At 49.0% G+C, this 21,220-nt stretch overlaps 2 protein-coding genes across 12 annotated transcripts in view; one reads left to right on the plus strand and one right to left on the minus strand.

Annotated features, from left to right (window-relative positions):
- Positions 1 to 16,752, minus strand: part of LOC119443020 (neurofilament medium polypeptide-like) — a 180,524-nt gene extending 163,772 nt beyond the window's left edge. Inside the window, exon 1 of the mRNA XM_037708136.2 lies at positions 16,104 to 16,752. Coding sequence (XP_037564064.1) covers positions 16,104 to 16,397 — 294 coding nt within the window. The 5' untranslated portion in view covers positions 16,398 to 16,752. The remainder of the gene's footprint in view (positions 1 to 16,103) is intronic.
- LOC119443018 (uncharacterized) overlaps positions 1 to 21,220 on the plus strand; it is an 89,840-nt gene that overhangs the window by 12,915 nt on the left and 55,705 nt on the right. For 3 of the 11 annotated variants that reach the window (XM_049662529.1, XM_049662531.1, XM_049662532.1), the window contains exon 1: positions 20,541 to 20,900. Coding sequence is in view for 1 of the 11 variants with exons in the window: in XM_049662537.1 (XP_049518494.1) it covers positions 19,413 to 19,558 (146 nt within the window). In the remaining 10 variants the exon portion in view is untranslated. Of the gene's footprint in view, positions 1 to 19,412; positions 19,559 to 20,540; positions 20,901 to 21,220 lie in introns of those variants that run through there. The other 8 variants (XM_049662530.1, XM_049662535.1, XM_049662527.1 and 5 more) reach the window with 5 other exon arrangements.

The raw sequence follows: 21,220 nt of genomic DNA on the forward strand, positions 1-21,220 counted from the left end.
CGAGGCTTGGTAAGCCAGAAAAAACGCACTAATGAGAACAGGTGACAGCACCACATTGAAGTTCCTGCACCTGTGATATTCAGTTCATCTGACATTATGGATTTTCACCGTGTCTGCTTGGGCCTAGTTATTTTTTTTTTCTCTTTCTTTTTTTTTTTTACAATGACAGCTGTTATGGGCGCACTCCCCTGGTTTTATTTTATGTCCACCACTGGGGGCACTGGCATTTATCACAGAAATCCGAAAGTGCTTTGCGAGCGTATAAAAAAATAAAATGCGAGTGGCCTGAGTGGATTCGAACTTGTGGGGTCTTATAGTCGTACAGGAGTACTGACCACCGCGGGTTCGAGCTTAGCGAGCCACAGGGCCGCATCAGCCATCACCTCCAGCACCACTATGCGCGAGGTCAGGCCGCAAGGGGGTACCGAGTGACGCATGCAAAAACACAGTATTTCCCTGAGTAACGGAAACCATTTATTGAATCCGGCGGCACCAGCACTGCACAAACGCCCGGGCGGCAGGGAACCACACCAAGGGCGAAAATACAGACACGGGCGCCTATAAACTTCAGCACCACAGAAGAGCAGTCAGAGGTTTTACCTCTGAGCCACTTTGCCAATGCCACAGAATTGACAGCACCTGCTGGAGAGCATGGTCATGTCGCTAGCTGTTATACTTGGCTGACACCATGCTCTGCAGCTTCTCTATAAACTAGCAAGGTGATGAAAGAACTTAAATGAGTGGTAAAATGTGAAATGCAGGATAGCAAAGAGGAACAAGAAATAGCCGTGGCTCTCCACTTCATTACACGAGAATGCTACCTCCACAATGAATTAATTTTTCTTCTTCTCGACAGTAGATTGCTCCATGTGCACTTGCGAATGTTTACTCCAACCGATACTGCACTGCAGGAATGCATATTGCATTCCTGCCTATGCTGCAACAGAAAGGAATATAGCATTTGGAGCGCAATGATTGGCTGACATTAAGCTATGCAGCTGATTTATAAAGCAGAATTTAGGTGAAAGAACTTAAGTTAATCCAGCAGTAAAATGCAAAATGCAGCACAGGAAAGAGAAAGAAGAAATAGCCATGTCTCTTCACTTGTTCTTACTGAGGTCCACTATTTCCGCAAAGGAAAAGGACGTGGATAGTGGAGTCGACATAGAAGATTGTTTTCTTCCTCAGATTGCACCTGCATGTTGTGAATATTTACTCCAACTGATGCCAAACAAAACAGTGCAAGATTTACTGCATATAATACTATTGCACCAGCTATTGCGTCACTTGACCTTGAAAGATGGACCTCATTTTTTTCGAAAGGGGCTAATGACAACTTGGCAAGTTCTGATAATTTTTACTATGCTACAGGGGCCCTTATCCAAAAAAGTGCTTTGAAATTTGTGACATCACACTGACACACCGATGTTGGAGTTCTGGTCAGACATTCGAAAAACTTTTAGAACTATTTGACAGGCTAGGTTACTGGCAGGAGCGGTGGCCGCTGATAGCAATAGACGGTTTCAGTGTTTACAAACAAACCTCGCTTGCCGCTAATTGGTTGCCCCATCGGAACTTCCAGCAGGAGAGCTAGAAGCACTTCCGGCTATGTTGTTTGAAGGCATGTGCGACGTGAGGCAGGTGTGTCGATGTATGCACTGCTTGGTGGAATCTGTGATGAGCTGATTCTACATTGTGAATATTGTCGAGATCACGAGCGACTACGCTTAGCACCGAAGCAAAAGATCGGTATCGCCAAAAGCTTGATGTTTAGAGGCAGAGAGCTGCCCGATCCGCTGGACGATGATGTCGTGCGATTTTCGTTTTCGCCGGGCTCCAAACACCTTCCAAGTTCCCTCAGTTACAGCCCCGGAGCAACATGTGGAGCATCTTAGTGAGGACATGCGATGAACACAGACTGTTGTCTTCAAGGCAGGTAATGGGACTGCCGAAAACTACAAAGACTTTAATGGCACTTTTTTCTTCTTTCTGTGGTTTTACGTGCCAAAACCAGTTCTGATTAGGAGGCTCGCCGTAGTGGAGGGTTCCGGATTAATGTTGACCACCTCGGGTTCTTTAATATGCCCTACAACACAAGCACACGGGCGTTTTTGCATTTTGCAATGGCACTTTTATTGCTGCAAGATGGAGGATGAAGTGGTAAGCTGTGCATGTGTACATGCACATGTTTTCTGCATCATCTGCCTTGTTTGCAAGAAGCCTAGGTCGACTGAAATGGGACTAACTTAAATGCTCATGAATTTACCACACTTCTAACAAAATGAAACCTGTAGTGTTGGGCACGAGATTGCAATTTATAATTGGCCTCTGTTAATTCGTAAATGCTTTTAGAATGTGGCCGAAATTTCCTACATGCATGCACGGAAATCGCTAACTTTTCTGCGATACCGATACGAATGCTCACATGCCGCCGTGATGGCTCAGCGGTTACGGTGCCCGGTTGCTGACCCGAAAGATGCCGTTTGGGCCCCGGCCGTCGCATTTCGATCGAGGCGAAATGCTAGAGGTCCGCGTACTGTGCGATGTCAGTGCACGTTAAAGGACCACAGGTGGTCTAAATTATCCGGAGCCCTCCACTGCGGCGTCCGTCATAGCCGGAGTCGCTTTGAGACGTTAAACATGATAAACCAATGCGCACATGTACCTAGGTAGTAAAGCTACAGAAGTGCACTTGTGCTCCAGATACGAAAAACATTAAAATAAAACGGCGGCAGCATGGCAGCCGCTGAACAATAATTTTAACTCATGTTCGTAGCATGGAGATCCACGCCGAGGCAAGAAACTGGACTAGCGGGCAAACTCGGGGCGAGAGTCGAACTGCTCTTGCGTGAGTTACACGACATACGGCCAGAACAATCGCGCTGTAGCACTTTTATTATTCAGCATTATAGCAGTCCGGCTGCTCCACGTAGTAACGTACCTTGGATGAAGTGAACAGAGCAAATCTTGGAGCTCTTGGTAGGCTCCCAGATTTGAAAAACACCGTTGACGAGTAAACGTAATGAAAACAGTCGATGCTCCAAGAGCTACTCGCTGTCACGCAACACACTGAATGCCACAAGTCGCACTTATATCGATATACCCGAAAAATAACACAGAATATGCGCAGGACGAGCGCGCCAGCGAACAAATACCAGCAAAAACGAGCAAAAGGAACGGCTAGCGGAAGTTTCCTAAGGGCACCGGATGCCAGCGCACAGCGTTGCCAGAGCGCGGTGGCGCTGGATGAAACCGTCTATAGGAAGAGTTAAAGTAATCGCAATTAGGTTCGCATTTATATGGCATTGGAATGTGTATTACCCATTGAAGAAATGTAGCTTGGTACTGTCAGCCCAGGTGAGCATCTACTTCTACTGACCGCAGCATTTTAACCTTCAGACGCCATAAAGGTCTTGTGCCTCTCAGAGTGAGTTGGCGTTCGGCAGCGAATGCACCCCTCAACTCATTTATGCAAAAGCAAGTGTCCTTAGTGGAGAAAGTCCATGTACGAAAACAGGGTAAGAGCCAAAGGAAGCTATTCACTTTAAAACAGGCGAAAGAGTGAACGAAATACATTCGGTTTACTAAAGGAATGATGCACTTAATGGCATATATGAGGTCTTTTAGAAAGTATCCGACCTTTGGCCGAAGAAAAAAAACTGACATAACTGGAGTGTTGGAAACCTGATCACCCTCAAAGTAGTCTCCTCGGGACTCCACACACTTCTCCCAGCGGTGCTGCCATTGTTGGAAGCATTCCGAGAAGGCCTCTTTCGGAATGGAGTCTAGCTCAGCTGTCGTTGCAGCCATAATGTCCTCCCTGGTCTCAAATCACACGTTTTTCAATGGCCTCTTGATTTGGGGAAACAGCCAGAAGTCGCAGGGGGCCATATCAGGAGAGTAAGAAGCCTGTTGAACTACAGGAGTCTGGTTTTTCGCCAAGAAAAGTCTGAATCAAGTGCGAGAAATGTGCAGGAGCATTGTCGCGCCAATTTCTTGTTGACCACAACTCTGGTCTCTTGCGCCGCACAGCATCACTTAGGCGACGGAGAACTTCCCTGTAGTACTCTTTGTTGATTGTTTGACCCTGTGGTGCGTACTCATGGTGTCCACACCGCGGGAGTCAAAGAAAGCAGTCAGCATCACTTTGACGTTGCTGCGTACTTGGCGGGCCTTCTTTGGTTTTGGTGACGTGGAATGCATCCACTGCGATGACTGAGATTTGGTTTCCGGGTCGTACCCGTATACCCAAGACTCGTCACCAGTGATTATGTTGATGAAGTCGGGGTCACTGCTTGTGGAATCTATCATGTCCTGTGAGACTTCCAACACGAAGTTGCTTTTGCTCCACCGTGAGCAGCTTCGGCACGAATTTCGCCGCAACTCTCTTCATGGCCAAATCTTCGGTCATAATGGAATGTGCAGAAAAAGTGCTGATGCCCACTTCTTCCGCAATTTCTCGGATAGTCACACGACAGTCCCGCATCACCACAGCGTTCACTTCGGCAATGACCTGGTCATTTCGGCGTGTTGATGGCCGACCGGAGCGTGGCTCGCTCTCCACCGATGTACGGCCGTCTTTAAACCTATTGTACCACTCCTTAATCTGTGTGCTGCTCATAGCATCGTAACCGAAAGCCGTCTGAATCTTCTGAATGGTTTCCACTTGGCTGTCGCCCAGTTTCTGGCAAAATTTGAAGCAGTAACGCTGCTCCAGTCACTCCGTCATTTTCCTTGCAATAAAAAAACCGACGAGAGCACTGCGCACTACCTCACTCAAACGCTGCATCCCAGTGACTGACGCTATCAGCAGACAGGAAAAAATCTACGCATGCGCACGAAGGTTCAAGGTCGGCTAATGCAAGCGATGCAAGTTTCATATCCATCAGGTGTTCGCAAAAAAAATATAAGTTCGGATACTTTTCTAACAGACCTCGTATTTGTTGTACTGAGGATGTTTAGGTAGTATTTGTTGTCTTCTGTAATTGTGTAGAGAACAGCATTGGTGCATCCGTAGCGGCATGCAGATGGCTATACATGTATGCTGACACATTATATGTGTGCTGTGCTGTGTTTAGCCATCTCAGTTTCTTTGAATGAAAGTCTGTGGGAGACTGAGAAAAACCATTTATGCAGTGAAATATAAATTCGGCCTTAATTTTTTCTTCCAGTGATCAACTTCATATCTTGAAATTAACGAAAATAGAGTTTTGAAAGAGTACTTTGTCAGCCTAAACTGATTTAGTGTTTGCATTTAGTGTTCATTAAGACTTCCGTGTCCCTTTAAGACTTCCAATATTTAGGTGTCTTATACAGGGAGATGCTCGACTGACTTTGTACCTGGGATATGCTTGTGCTGTTATCTGAATTAGTTATGTGTAATGATATGAGAATTTTATCGAAAGCCTAGTCTAATTTCTTCAGCAACATGTGAAGCCTGTTATGAGAATCTTTTATGGTGGCAATGCCGTTTGCCTGGTTGCTTATGGGTTTATTCTCTGATATATGATTGCATTTGCTTCATTACATAGCAGCTTAGAAAGTGTTGATTATTTCATATCATGTAATTTCATGATATAGCCTTTGAGATCATCAGCCTGAGATATAGCACACTCTAATTTCATGTAATTATACTGATATATATATATATATATATATATATATATATATATATATATATATAGCAGACTCAGTGGCAACAATGTTGCTGCTATGTTCATGCCTTATCCAAAATATTTCTGTCAGTAATCCCCATACTTTTCTAACAATATGGGCACTGCTGTTGGCACAGTGAGGATGCTGCACGTAGCGGCAGGTTTAGACAACAAACTGCCATTTGCGGTGTTTTTCTCTGTCCGTTAGTTGGCGAGTTACAGCCACTGAAGTGAGCACGTGCACAAGCTGTTGGCCGGATTAGTGCCAAAGTGACAATAGACCCTACGATGTCCCTTTATTTTAATCATTTTTTTTTTCTCTATCTCTCCTGAAGAACATCATTACGTGGGTTTATGAGAGAACAAGAGACGTGGGTTTATAGCTATGATACTGAAACGAAGGTGTAGTCATCGCAGTGGGTGGGCAAAGAGTCTCCTCGTCCAAAAAAGCACGCATGAGTAGGTCAAAGATCAAGGCGATGTTGGTTGTGTTTTTTGACTGCGAAGGCATTGTCCATCAGGAATTTGAACCACGTGGTCAGATGGTAGACAAGGAAGTCTACCAGGGAATTCTAGCGCATTTGAGGAATTCTGTGCGCAGTAAGAAGCCTGAATTGTGGCAAAACCAGACTTCGATGTTGCATCATGACAATGCGCCGGCTCACACGTCGCTCCTTGTCCACAGCTATTTAGTAAAACATCCCACTCCCGTTGTGCCCCACCCACCGCATTCTCCTGCCCTAGCGCTAGCAGACTATTTCCTGTTTCCCAAACTTAAAACCAACGTTGAAAGGACGTCGTTTCCAAACCATAGAGGAGATTCAGGACAATGCGAGAAGAGACCTGGGCCGCGATTTTGTAGCGAGGCATTATGACTTATTCTACTCTAGTCTTATCATCCACCGCTCATGGCCGGCTGATCCCGTTGATTATTACAAGGCATTATTACATTAAAGGCATCGCTACAAAATACCGGCCCAGGAGGCTTTCCAAAAATGGAAGAAACGACGGGAACAGTGCATTGCTACTAGAGGGGACTACTTCGAGGTGGACAGTGGTTAAAATGTTGTACAATGAGCAATAAAGATGCTATAGAAAAAGTTCGGTTTCTTTTTGAACACAGCTCGTAACTTGTGGCTCGCGCCGAAACTTCAGCTTAATATGAATGACCATACCTCTTGACGCATGCTGTTGCGTAAGGTTGATTGGAAGCGCACAGCCCAGTACATCTGCTTCGTCAAAACGTCGCGTTCGAGCAGTCTGCGCTTCCATTTCCGAACGTGCTGCTGCCTATCAAGATGTCGTGGTTGTCGCGCTTCCGGCTGTACTCTGGGCAGGCTTCATGCCGCAACGGCTCGACGTCGGCTTAGGGCAGCGACAAGTCGACCATGACAAGCTGTGGACGCGACGACGGCGGGCGGCACGGTGTAGTGAAGTTAGTTTGCTAGGCCGGAAGCAAGCCTCCTGCCAAATTGAGGCAGGATGAAGTGGCCGAACACCGCGGTGCCTTGTTTGCTCATTTAATTCGGCGCCACACACGAGAGCAACGAGCGCTCACGCGCGCACGATTTCTCCGCGGGAGGCGCTTTTGGTATTTCTTTGCTCGTAATTGCTGGCTGCCGGCATAGAAAACTCGATGGCTGCCGGAGTTTTCTTCCGGAGCTGGGTCTCTAGAGTACCGGAGCTGCCCGACGGCGCGTCTCCTCGCTGCAGGAGCAGCGTTTGACGATCATGCTCTTTGCTTCCGACCGGCTGCTGCAGGCAGCTCTCCTGGCGCGACAAAACGGGAACCCGGCGGGTCATCGCATAGACCGGTTTTCGCTGCCAGTGCGATACCCAACGCAGCCTGCATATGGGAAGAAAACAAAATGTGTAGATACGCGCACGTGGGACCAGCTTCGTCTCTTTCTTTTTCAGTTCGAACGCTTCAAACGTCGCTTTGTGTCCAGCCCACTCACGGGCTCATTCTGCTTCTCATCTAGCGGCCGTGCTGCTGCTTAGATGGCCTCCGGCGGGTATAGAACACGAATCGGCGCGGAAGCGTTTACGTTTTCCTCCGCAGCTAGACACTTGCGCAAAATTTTGCCGCCGATTGTTTGTGGGAATGCAGAGTCATGGGTCACGGTCTGGTCAGCGATGCCGTCTCGATTGCCGCCTCAGTAGCCGCTCTTCGAGCCTCGCCGGCCGCGCTGCACACAAGCTACGCTAAATATATGAGGCAAGCAGTGAGATCCCGGAAGGGTTGGGATTTAAAAGTAGCCACGAGGAGATTAATATGCCGAAGGTGGAGATAACCGAGAGGAAGCTGGAGCATTCGTGGAGTATATCTCTCGTGTCACGAGGAAGTCCCTCACAAATTTCCACAAATTTCCCTCGATGACCAGGTGATACCTCTCACCACTCCGATAGAAGAGCGGCAGCCTTTAGATATGTATCTGTCGTTCTATCGGATCCGGACGTGTATCGCGTTTTCGGATACGTGTCACTGTGCTCCGCAACGCTCAAAGATGTGCTGCACCTGCTGGCGTGGTCTCAGAGCCGTCATCTTCAGCGTTCTTTTGCTCGTGCATTTCCATTCTGCGTCTGTTGTCTACCAAAGTGCTCCTATATAGTCTGCCTGACGTGATGAATTCTGGCATACAGGCAGATTGTCCCTCGAAACATGCCCAAAAATGGAATATTTCATCCGAAGAATAGCCCCTCCCCACTTTTTATTATTCTAAATGAGATTCGCTGCTTATTTTAACTGGATGTGGTAGAAAAAATTATTAGAGCCTCGTGCCGAGGAAGAAAACTGACACGCCGGCGAACAACGAGAGGACACATTTCAAGACTAGCGCCGCTCTTGACCGCATCTGACGTACCGATATGTCGCGGAGAGGCTGTTTCGCACGCGCGGTCCCTAAACTTTCGCGGTCGACTGTACAGGTGCGCACGCCACAAGGCATGATGATGATTAGGCACGTCACATGCATGCAGACTTGAAAGTAATATGCTTGCGAGATTTCATCGTTATTGAAATCCTAACTGCAGCGATACTGCGTTAGTCCCAGAGCTCGGGAAATGGTACCACTGATAGGTATGGCGCACCGTAATTGGGCGTCATCGAGTGTAATTCGCGTGAGAACTCATTCCGCCGTTGCTCAAGGGCGTTTCCCGACGACGCTGGTGGTTGGTATGCGAGCGGCATATAGCTGGGCCCGCTTGGGTGCTTGCGGATATACTGCAGCGAAGTCTCTCCCCCCTCCTCCGTAGCAAATTTTAGCACGTGCGAGAAAGAGCGTGCACAAGAGCCACTCCACACCCGACGGGCGGCGCAGAACAGGCACTGAGGATAGGATGCATGGCTTCCGAGAAAACACGCCAGAACTGGGTCTAGGATACGGCGCGGTCGGGTGCTGCGATGGGCGAGATGCAATCTCGTCTATAGAAGGAGCGGTGCGATAACGCTGTAGTGCAAATCGCCTTCGCGCCGCGCTGCGGATCGGGTACGCCTTGGAACTGTGTGCCATATTTTCGAATTTTGTAGTCCAGCCCTCCATGTGTAGCCGATGCCCCCCTCCCTACCTGTTACATCCGTCGTAAAAGAAAACGACGATGAAGAAAAAAAATAAACATTTAATAATAAATCAAGTGCTTTTAAGACGCATGAGCAACAAAATAAGGTTCAAATGCGTAAAAATGCGAAATGCGCGAAGTTGCAGAGCTCAGGCAAGGTAAAACGACAGAAAGAGCGAATCGAGACATTTCGGCCACGCGGACATTCTTTGTGTATGCAGTTGTCATTTCAAAGGAAATTGCACCTCACTAATCTTGTTTTTTGTACTAGTATTACGAGAACAGGCCTGAACAGATTGCCACACACACTCTGTCTACATTAACTCCTTTGTGAGCAGTGAAACAATTCCATCTCTTGCTGCAGTTATTATTTTGCTGATCTACGAAATGGCTAAATTTGTTTTTTTTTTTTTTTTTACAGCGAAGCTGTTAAGGTCTCACTCTTCGATGGTCGCGTCCGGATGTTGAAAAAAAACAACTCATTGGCCGTATGCTGTATGTGCGAGTGAAAGCGCGCTTTCATGGAGAGCGAACGCACGGCGGAGAGCAGACGCGACTTCCCAGTGGAAGGGGAGCGGTAGGCGAGAAGGGCATCGAGGCACCCTAGACTGTGCGTGTGCGCGCCCGCTCTCCCACTGCGGCGCATGAGCGCAGCCCTGCCGGTCTCTGCCGCCTGTGTCGCCGACTCTCTCTGGGCTCTCGCCCGCCTCTTCCCTAAAGCCCCAACCAGACGTACGCGTTGGAAAGCGTCCGCACGCGCCGCGCTCACTTGACGTCACGTCGCGTCCGATAGAGGAAGAGGGCGCGCACCCAAACGATGCACGAGTTGCCGCGCGTCCCTGCGCGTTTTGTCGCGGCTGCCACGTTCACCTACCAAACCCGCGGAACGACCAACACAAAGCACGCAGCTTGCCCGAGCTTGCCTGCACGCCGCGCGAAGAGTCGTTCCGGAAGTCACGCTGGTTCGACGTCATAGGCTTTTTGTGGTCACGTGAGGAGCGTCGCGCGGGCGACGCGGTGGCATCTTCCGGCGCGTGCGCAAAAAACCTAGCAGTTGTAGGTGTCCACGCCGCAACGCGTCCAGACGCGCTGCACTCTCCGCGCTTGACGCCGTACGCGTCCAGGCGCGATGCGGCGCGTGCCAGCGCTTTCCAACGCGTACGTCTGGTTGGGGCTTGACAGTGTCGACAACGGCGTTCAGCCGTTCCGTCACGTAGACATCGCGCTAGCGCTCTTATCAGTTGCCCTTACGACTCGCCATGGTCCTACCGCGTGCCGTTCGTTCGGACGAACAACGCAACGGGCGACGGGGAACTGGCGACTCAATCTCCCACGCGAAAGGAGGACAGCGGGAAGGCAGCGCGGGAGGGAGGGGTTGCGGCTTCTGCTCTGCGAGCACCTTGTACTTTGCTCGGCGCCGGGCGGTCGCGCGCACCGTATCTTGAAAGCGATCTGCAACACGGCTCCTACCTTTGTATGCGCTGTGCTTTCGCCGCTCAGTTTCCGTTGAAGCGATAGACAGCATGAACCTTCGCCCGCTGCTGCTGGCGCGCTTGCTCACACCAGCGTTTTGACAGCGGTTGTGTGCGGTCACACAAACGCGCAGAACTGTTGTCGATGGCGGCGGCGTTTTGCCTGCGTTCGCACCGAACGCGCGCGGCGTTGGTGACGTGTTTATGAAGAACGTGGCAACCTTTACCGTACAACCTATGGCGGTGTACCGTAGCGACCATAAGGCCATGGTCCCTGTGGTCACTAAATAAATGAAAACCAACGGATCATACATATTTCTCATTCTTTAATAGTTCAAGTAACCAATTCACCATCACATCTTAATAGTCGTAATTGGAAATACATAATTCCCACCATAGTACAGCTTCGCTTGTCTTCCATCTCCACCCCACTGGAAGGACTGACAGTTTTTTTTTCTTCTAATTTTTGATACTGCTACTCTCAATTGAGAGAATAGCTGGTGGGCATTACAATGATATCTATAATGGACGTCGGAATTGCGGAGCCGTATTGTCATGTTGTAGTGACGGTGAAGAACAGAAAACGCAGCCACAAAGGTGAACAAGAACAAATATTTATTCGGCGAACTTGCGTCCAGAAAGTTAAGCAACGTTCAGATCACAGCTGTAGCGGTGAGCGCGGTCCTCAGTCATCGAATCCAAACTACGGTATCCAAAGTCGCGGGTCAAGGTCGTTCGCTATTTATACGTGCCTCACCCCGTGATCCCACGGCGCAGATTCCAGAGTAATCGCTAGTGCTCGAGTACGTTTTTAAATGAGCACCATTCGCATTGCGCGTGCGATCTGATTAGACAAATCTCTTTTGCCACTGAATCGGTGACAACGTTCAAATAAATTTCGGATACAATTGGAGCGTCTTGTTCCGAACGACAACTTGATTACTGATAATCCGGTGAAAAACGGTCAGAGGCAAAAAAGTAAAACGTATACATGTCGCAATATTGACGCATACAAGGTGCAAGTCATTATTCCTTTTCTCTTTTGTAAAGTCAGCAGTACTTGTGCGTCTCATCCTTACTCTTCAAACGTGGCACACAGATCTGACGAGCAGAGGAGGTGCTCATAAAATTACCTTAGATTGATACACCGGTTGCTATGATAGGTTCCTCCGTTCGTAACACACGCGATGGTGTGACCACCAAGATCAACCGAAAAGGAGCAAATTAGATAGAATATTCCCAATAACAGCCGTCACAGCGGGCCAGTGGATCCATTCATGTTAACGACATCGATCGAAAGGCGGTGTTTCTGTCTCGCGTCGCCGTCGAATGAGGTTTATGGCGTCGGCGCTTGCAAGGAGGCACTGATAGGCGCGACAAACTAAATTAACAGTTTCGTGAGCCGACATACTCTGAAGCTGTCCTTTTGTTTTGGATTTCTAGGGCTGGTGTTTTAATTGCGTCGGTGCTTGATTTGAGCTGCGCTCTGCCGGTGTCTGCCTCTCTCCTCTGTTCCACGCTCCACGGTGCTACCGTCCGCTCGTCTGAAATTACCATCCCGACGCTTTGTCTTCGCTTCTCTTTCGCTATCGACTCGCCGCTGTGGTGGTGTTTTTCTGCTAAGCGCGAGGTCGCAGCTTAGATTCGTGGCCGCGGTGGTCTCATTCCGAAGGGGGCAAAATGCAAAAACGCTCCCGTACGTTAAACAATCCCAGGTGGTCGAAATTAATCTGGAGCCCTCCTCTGCGGCGTCTCTCATACCCTGTGATTTGCTTATGGACGCTACGCACCGTGATTTGATTTCATTTTCTTTTACTCTGTCCAACCTGGCATTAGCTGGCAAGCTGGCACTAGCTTTCAAGCGAATTCAGCCACTGTGCATCACCTCCTGGCTTGGGTGACGAGGCGTATTCGGGGTAACATGCGGACCAACAACCAAAACAAGCCTTGACGGGCGGCGGGAAGGTTTATTCGAAAATAACCGGAAACAAGCGGAATGTGTTATCCAGCGATTTTCTTTCAAAAGACGTATTTTGTTTCAGTTCAGGTACATTAAATTTTCGTGTCAGTTTGGAAGTAGGCCGAACAGTTCGCGCGTGAAATGGCATACAATGCACCCGGGAAATTTTCACTTTTAGTTTGTCCTTCACGCTCACAAGATTTTGTGTGACGTGATGCCCAGTATCACGTGAACAACGTGCATCCCGTCGATTGCTTAGCCTATCAGGTGACATTCTCGATAGCTAGCTATCGACGTGCGCTGACTGGCCAGACCTGTGCAGCGTTGTTACAAGCTTCGAAGCGTGCTAGCCGGTGATAAAGGCGCATCAGAAAGCACTGTCGCGCAACTAGTTCCGGCTTGGCGTGTGGAATACTTCCACGTTCTGCCTGTATTTCAGCAATGTCGCCGTCCTATTTACTCTCAACCCAAGTAATCGAGAGCGCGAGCCAGACGCAGGAAGTAACGAGAGCTGAAAAGTGTGGTAATTGTGAGAGAGGTGTAGGGGTAATAGTACCGAGGAGGGGCTGTGCCGAGTTGTGACGTGTCTTCTTCGACATCAGCAACATGTCTTATATCCGCTGTCCTGATGAGGTTGCGGTTCTGTGCACTGCATCAGTCGCTGTATCCGAGTTTATTGTATAATGCGGTCTTATTTAGGCACTGCCGGATGAAGAAAAAAAAAAAGAAGAAAATCAAATTCGGCAGAAACACATGAGATGCGTGTCAGGCTCATGAGCTTACGTGGGGGAATGCGAAAGCGTGATAGTCCCTTTGGTTGAAACCTTTAGTCAGCCAAGCTACGCAAGAAGTTCGGCCACCAAAATTTATCACTCCGCAAGTTCCGTCGATGCTTCGTTGCGCGCCAATAGCGTTTGATCGCGCGAGCATGCATGGCTACGTGACGTGTGCAATCACGCACGCACTATAGGCACACCTTTCCACAGCCATGGTTATGGGAAACAGCGTAATGCCTGGAGGTTTCCGGTTTTAATTTTGGGTTCCTAAACATAGCTCGGAGCACGAGTGTTTTTGCGTCCAGGTCCTTCGAAATGCGGCTGCCGCAGCCACTAATCGAACATGCAACCTCACGCTACAGCAGCTCACCATAACCATTGTGCTACAGCGTCGGTTATACTACAGAGTTAACTATAGAGTTGCTACTTAGTTTTGATAATGATTAATTGCGCCACACTCGTCGTGCCAAAAGCAGTTGTTCCCCGTAGAAACAGTTAGATGACCTGATTTTTACACCTCACGACTTGCAGCGTCGTCCGCTTGCAGATGACAGCTTCGGGAGAACACAGCGCAACGGCACTGTAGCCTTCTCTCTTCCTTGTTGGCTGCAACGTGGCCTATACTGGCATCTCTGCACAGTTTTTAATGAGAAAATTGAAAGCTTTTTGTTCTATATTCAGTGCCCGGGCGGGATTCCCGACGATGCAGCGGCACTGCGACGTGCCTCGTTTTTGCGTCGCCGCTGTTGCCTACCTCCGACGTTTGTTTCCTCGCGTGGTTCGTATGTTCGTAGGGCCGATGCTGCGTGTTCGATGCACATAGGGCGTTGCTCCGCGATTTTCGACATCGTGTCCATGTGCGTTAAGCGACGCTGTGGCCACCTTTTCACGGGATGTCGACATCGGCGGCATAGCTGTAGGGTTATGCGCTTCTTTGTAGCCTCAATTGCCTCCGCACGGCCGCACACGCGACCGTGGTTCCCGCTTTGCTATTTCGTCATCATCATCATCATCATCTTTCTCTGGGTCACTGGATTGTGTAATCTGCGGGCGTTGTCTGGTGAAGCCCCTCAGAAGGATTTGAAGACATGTTCTCTAGGAGCGGCTCACATCACGGAATCGTAGCGTCTAAAACAGTCATATCAGGTAGTTCTGGCCTGCAGTGTGTATTGAAGGCGTTGTGGGAAAGTGACGCATAGGACAGCAATGCGTTCCAGCCACATTTGGGGAGGCATGTCTCGAGAAAGTGGTGCTTTGATCTCTGGGTTCCGATATCTTAAAGAACAAGCCTTGCTTCTATTGGGCAATTACTACACGCACGCCAAAGCCCACAAATAAATAAGTTAATTGACATAAGTTAATAGAACAGCTTGCAGGTGATTATTACACAATTCTCGACTTTTACTGCCGCGAATAACGTGTTGCCCCCTCCCCCCCCCCCCCCCCCCCCAAAAAAAAAAAAAAAGAAAAAAAACGGAAGAAGGAAACTACTGCATCTAAAATGTGAGCATTATACCTCTACATCAAGCTGACATGTGATAAACATGGTTCTTGCCTGTGACAAGTACGGCCACACGAACTAAATGTCAGTGAACTTGGTAAACTGTGTGTGGTCCTGCGTTTGATTTGTCGGTGCCAGCTTCCAGTGCATACCCTACACATCGGCCGTATTTCCTCTTAGGATGAAGAAGAGCATTTGGAGTCTACGGGAATACTTGCCCGCTTCTCGCTTTTTTTTTTTTAATAGAGTGCATTTCTTTTTCTTTTTTGAGGTCAAAGCATACGTACTGAAATATACCTAGCTTCGTTTCCCCCCCTTTACTGTCGCGCCGTGCTTCAGGCGTTGTCACCGTCTCCGCCTGAGACGGACACGTCGCTCGGTGCGTGTCGTGTAATCCCAAGGCGGGTGACCCGTTCGTTGTTTCTCTTATTCCGAAGTGTCGTGACAGAAGAAGCATGTGGCTGATCATTGCCACTGACTAAATAGCTTGGGGTCCCACGAATGCATGCATGCGGAATGTGCATTTGTGTCTGCGACTGGACAGGTTACTCCGACTGGACAGGTGGAGAGTACTCCGAAGGGAGCTTGTCGCCTACACCCCGTCTACAGTGTACTTATCGTAGAATCTACGGGGTGTACCCTGGCCATCAAGGCTGCGCACGAGACCGAGCAGACGACGCTCTGACGCCTATACGGACATGTCGCGCATTCACATCATCACGCTCCTGTTTAGCAGACGCAAGCTGTTATAGCATCCACTCCAGTGCCACCCGTCGCATTGCAAGCGCCGCCCGTCTAAACACTTCTCGACGTCGTTGCACAACTCGATGATTCACTTGCGGGTTACCAGTGGCCTCGCTCGTGGTCGCGCCGCTTTTTCGCTATGGCAAGGAGCAAAAGTGAAATTCCACGCAACGGAACTGCCGACGGTGGCTTTACTCAGCGGCCAAAGACGCTCCAGCAGACTAGCCGCGGAACATAAATTGCGAGATTCGTGTTCGACTGACCGTGAAACGGAGGTTACGAGCTTCTCTATGAGCTCTCGGCTTTCGCGCGCTGCGTGTTTCGTCGCTCACGCGAGCGTGCGCTCAGGACTCAAGCGGACACGGTGGCTGCATTCAGCCTCACGCGGCTCTTGCGCGGCGCCGAGCGTTTGACCGCCCCATCTCGCACTGTACTCACGGTGGGCTCCGACGTGGTCACGCGCTCGACCGAAGGCGAGTGGTGGCCAGGCGATCGCCGTCCCTCGTGCGGCCAATGCGGCATCCAGCAGCGGTAGCGAGGTGAACCACCCTCGACGCCCGTCGACGACCCTGTCCATGCGCCGAAGAGTCGGCAGTCGTGGTCGCGCAGCTGTCCGCTGCCACTGTCGGTAAACTCGCAGTGCGGACTCTCGTGTTTGCTCGCGTCCTCTGGGCGACACCGGCACTCGTTGCCGCGCTGGCGCGCCCAGGCCGATCCGTTTCTGCAAGTCATGCCGCAGCGGGAACCGACCCGCAAAAGCCAGCCAGCCGACAGGAAGGCCGCTCTTATGCACACGAGGGCCACTGCGTGCGACTGCTGCGAGGCGCACTGGCGGATGCGCGACCACCCTCGTCTCGGGAGGCACTGTTACACTAACCGGATCCTCAGTCAAAGGGTATCGGCCGACCATGCAGTGCACCGGTTATTGTGGCACACGCTTTGGTGAACCGTTGTGCGTATCGGCCACTTTATACCGAGCTTCGAATATATACTTCTAGCCATCGGTTCTTGGCCCTGGTGCTTGTACGGTTTATTTCTTGCTGCCTTTCGAAGCATTGCACTTTCTGAGTTGCCACACACTGTCAGACGACTTCGTATGCGAACGAGCGAATAAAACGTCAACCGAGCTTCTCCGCAGTTTATCTGATAGGGGAACGAATTAGCTTATGCATAATGAGGAGTTATGTTTGAGTCCAGGTTCATACGAGTTGAATCCTTGGCAAAATTGCGCGTGGTTCGAAAGATTGCTCGTTTTGCGTGGAGTTGCGAGCTCTCTTGTGTGCACGAATTTTATAAGCACACGCCTTCTTCCCAGGCATATCACCATGGTTTCGCCACCGTGCCTAAGAGGTAGCTTCGCCGTCTCCTCGTTGTCGCATTAAGCGGCGAGCGCAGATACGTGTGGCGCGGGTGTTCGACGCGCTGCTGGGCGCGGATCTTGTGTGCTTGTGTTTGCGCCGTCGCGTCTCCTCCTCATCAGCAACACAATGGACACCCGTGTGTGTGTTTGTGTGTGCGTGGCGTGCCACACGAGATAACTTCTCCCGAGACGGAACGGTCGTCGCTGTGTGCGTGTGTACGCAACCAAGGCAGGTCAGAGGGTTACGCTTGCACGATGCGGGCGCTCTGGTAAGGGCGTGCGCTGCGCTCCCATAAGCCGCCCCCCGTCTCTGTTTGGGTTTACGTCTCCTTTAATTAGCATCGGGTTCCTGGGGTGGATTTCCTTGAATTTTTTTCGCGTTTTTTTTTTTTTTTTCGTTCTTACGCATGCTTTTACATTGACTGCTGGTGCATCTTCCACGTGTTCTTTGGAAGAGGACTTCGTCGGCTGGAGGGGCGACATGCTGAACGACGATGGGACAAGAATCAGTCAATCAATCAATCAATCAAAGAGGCAGCTTTGAGTCGCTATAGTATTTAGGTCTACTTAACGAAATCCATTACTCTGCTGGACGTATCAGCTAGAAAACAGGAAAACAGTAAACGAATAATTGGATACAATACCAAACATGATAAACGCAGCGGTAAGCACACCTGAAAAAAAAAAAAGTTCGCGTGAACGATCTCGACTGCAATATACAAATAATATATAACTTTGTTGGCCGATGTAAAAATATCGGTACGTAATTTGCAATCGATACTGTGCACCAGGTAACCGGGTAGTGCTCTAATATAGAATTTGAGGAGGTTGAAATAAAGTTGGTGGTCGGAGCCACAAGGAACACGCGTCAGTTTATAAATGAATAATATATACTTCCTGTCAACATAGTACGATTGGATTTCCTGTGACGCGAATTCAACTACGAATTTGTAGTTATAGGAATGTATTACATTGTTCATAATTTACAATTACTATTACGAAGCTATGGCGCGAACTCGGTATTAACACTATATGTGCATGAGTTATGTTTGATCCTTAATTATGACTCTCTCGAACGGTTGCCTGTCAACCAGCACTGAACGATCAGGCACACGTTGACCGTTGTCCTGACGTCACTAGAACAGTTTCCTGGCATGAGCAAGAAACAAACTGCGCCATAAGATTTATACTTGCGTTCTCTGTAAGTTATGCTTTCGTCTCGCACAACTGTGTCGTTCTCGCATGTAATTGGGCGCTTCGTGCGCATGTTTAATGTTTATTTTGAAACATTTATTGAAGTGCCTGTTGGTTGGTAGAGTATGTGGCGTAAAAAAAGGAAGATAAAAAGAAAGCAACGTGCTTTGTGTTATTGAAGAAATGACCTGGAAGCTGGGCACGTTCTTCTAGAATACCTGCATTCTTAGCCTGCTTCTGTCCCATGTTTCCACGTGGGTGTTGTTTGTTTTTGATCCATGTACTGTTAAAAGGTACAGAACCCTTGTCAGCGCTGCGCTTTGCCATGCCGATAGCAACTACATCCTTCGGTTACATTTGACCACCGTGAGGAAAGACAACCAAATGTGTAATTTATGCTATGTATGTCGCCCCATTCGTGTCGCACTATAACCCGTTTCATACTCTGCAGGCAACGCTGCCGAAAGCTACTCAAGTAAAAGTCTCACTCCACGAGTTTCACAAGGCAGTTGATCTTGATTCTGCGACGAAAGTTTTCGTCGGGATAACTTTCATATATTACAAGTACAATTTGTGAACTGAAGATTGTCAAATCACGCATTATTCGTGCACCTTATGCTCCCAGTATTTGGCACATACTATATGCTTACGTCGCGAGCGAAATAGTACGCTCTGTCCGCTGGTCGCAGAAACGTGTCACTCCGCTCGTTTGTTGGTAACTATAGATCCAAATCTGGGCGACTCCTTTCATGTTATAGATACTTCATATTTTGCGACATAAAATATTGAGACTTGACGTCACATCGAATTACATTCTAATTACATGACGCATACCGATTCTTTCTTCCATATGTGACGCACTACTTTTTTGGGCGCAAATGTGAGCAGTGAGAGAAGTCTCTACAGCCTGCGTAGCGTTGCCGGTTATATTTGAAACGGACTATATACATATCGCCATCGCGTGTCTTTATACCTGCGCTTAAATGATGGCCGGTCTTTCAAGGTCTTTAGTTACATCGGCACAGATGATGTCCATGTCTTCCTTTCGTGACCGCGGTTCGCACTCTTCCTGTCCGTGTCCTCTTGGCTGATTTTGGCCGAAATGCAATAGAAACGCGAAGTGCGATTGCAGACTGCGAAACGTGGGCACATGCCTAGCGGAGGCCTAAAAAAAAGGTGCGTTTATGTCGCAGACAACCACGGAGAGGCAGCTGCGGAACTTGCGCGTGGAGAACCCCGAGTTCAGCGACGTGCTGAGCTCCCTGGACGTCCAGTCGCACCATCGCGAGAAGCGCAGGGTCACCAAGAAAGTAAAGAGTTTCGACGCCGCCAACTACAAGTACGCAGCTCATTCACTCACTACTGTCTTGTTTTAAATGCGTCTGTGCCTGTCGGGTTATTATGCTGATTTTGGTTTTGTCTGAAGCGCCGCAGTGTGGAAATCCGTCACTGGCAGTTCCGGACCGTGTCGCTGGCTTCGCTTTTAACAAGACTCCACATGGCCAGGCAGCGATCACGCGATCCAGAGCTGCCTGTGTGACTTGACGATCGATTGAACTGTAGTTACCTTTACACACTTTCAAGTGACTCCTACCCGCATGCCATTTTGTCGAGCACAACGCTGGTTTCCCGATTCCTTGCCTGCAGTATTATGTGTATTCCGGTTTACCCTGCACTTTCCAGCACTACAGGGCGTTCAAGACGGTGACAGTGGAGCGCGACTGTGTACCGTACTGGAACTCCCGGCCAAGGCAACCATAAAAGTGACGACGCTTGCTACATTCAACTTAGCTTTAGCCTGTATCCGAGATTACTATCACCTTTTGTTTTTCTTTTTTTGCATCCCCAAGCTATAGTATTAAGTTTCCTACTTTCGTGACTCGTGATTTAGTTAGTTATGCTTAACGAGGTAGTCAAACTGGTTTGAACATGGCCCAAAATGAACTGCTCGTTTAATTTTAAGTGATCTGGCTTCGTGATTGTACCAGAGCACGAAATGACTGACTGCTTTCTCGTAGTCGTTCATATTTTCAGTGTTAACATTCAGCGCGATATGATCATGACTGACAACAGTTGAAGCGTGTCGTTTTGGCAATGTTAAGTCGGCATGAAAATTTTACGGAACGCAGGGTCCTGAAAAAAAAAAAAAAAAAAACAACATCCGCCTGGGCGCATAATGGAGTGTTTGCATAGTGTTCACTCCTTAAGGAGGCTACATGCCCGAACTAAGCATAAATAGATCGTTCCCCCCCCCCCCCCTCTCTCTTCTTTTTCTATCGAGTGAGTGAGTGAGTGAAAACTCGGGTCATTGTTGGTTGGTAGTAAGCCGTGTTACGGTGATCAGCTTTTTGGCTGTGGGGCGTTTCACCCTTATCTCGCTTCTTCGTAGAACATAGGGTTCGCCTTCTGCGCATGCCTGCGACGGCGTTTGGTGACGAGCATCTATGTCTTCGCGGGCACGGAAACAGTCACGTGGGCCATTGCTTTAAACTCATAAACAGCAAGATTCCGGTACGCTCTTCTATACTCGGCTTACATATCGCGGCGTTGTCGTATGCGCCATCATTTTTTGTTCAGTTTTCTTCCAAGACGGTGGCCCGCGCCTGGCTTGGCTGCACAGTTCCTGCTGTCCGATTCAGCTAGGAAACTGCGTCGACCGAGGCTTCGCTGCTCTCAGCAGAGTAAGTTTTCCTTTCGCGACCGCGCTGCTTGAGCCATATTTTTTTTTCTGCTCGTGTGGCAAGTACTTTCTAGCTAGTGTAATTTTTTTCTTCTGTATAATGTATTCTAAGTGCCGTTTTTTGGACTTGCTATAGGCGAATGTAAGTATGTTGCAGTGACTCCGCCTTACAGGTGTCATTTGTCGAGACATATTTCTTCGAGTTGCGCTTTCGGCGCCGAGTGTGGGGCTTCATATGGCAGCGTGTTTTGCAAGTGCTCATCTGTGCTGACTCGTTCTATGAAGCGTTTCGCTCTCTGCGACACTTATTGTAGTCGACAT

The sequence above is a fragment of the Dermacentor silvarum genome, chromosome 2, assembly GCF_013339745.2.
Source record: "Dermacentor silvarum isolate Dsil-2018 chromosome 2, BIME_Dsil_1.4, whole genome shotgun sequence".
In the NCBI taxonomy this organism is placed as follows: Eukaryota; Metazoa; Arthropoda; class Arachnida; order Ixodida; family Ixodidae; genus Dermacentor; species Dermacentor silvarum.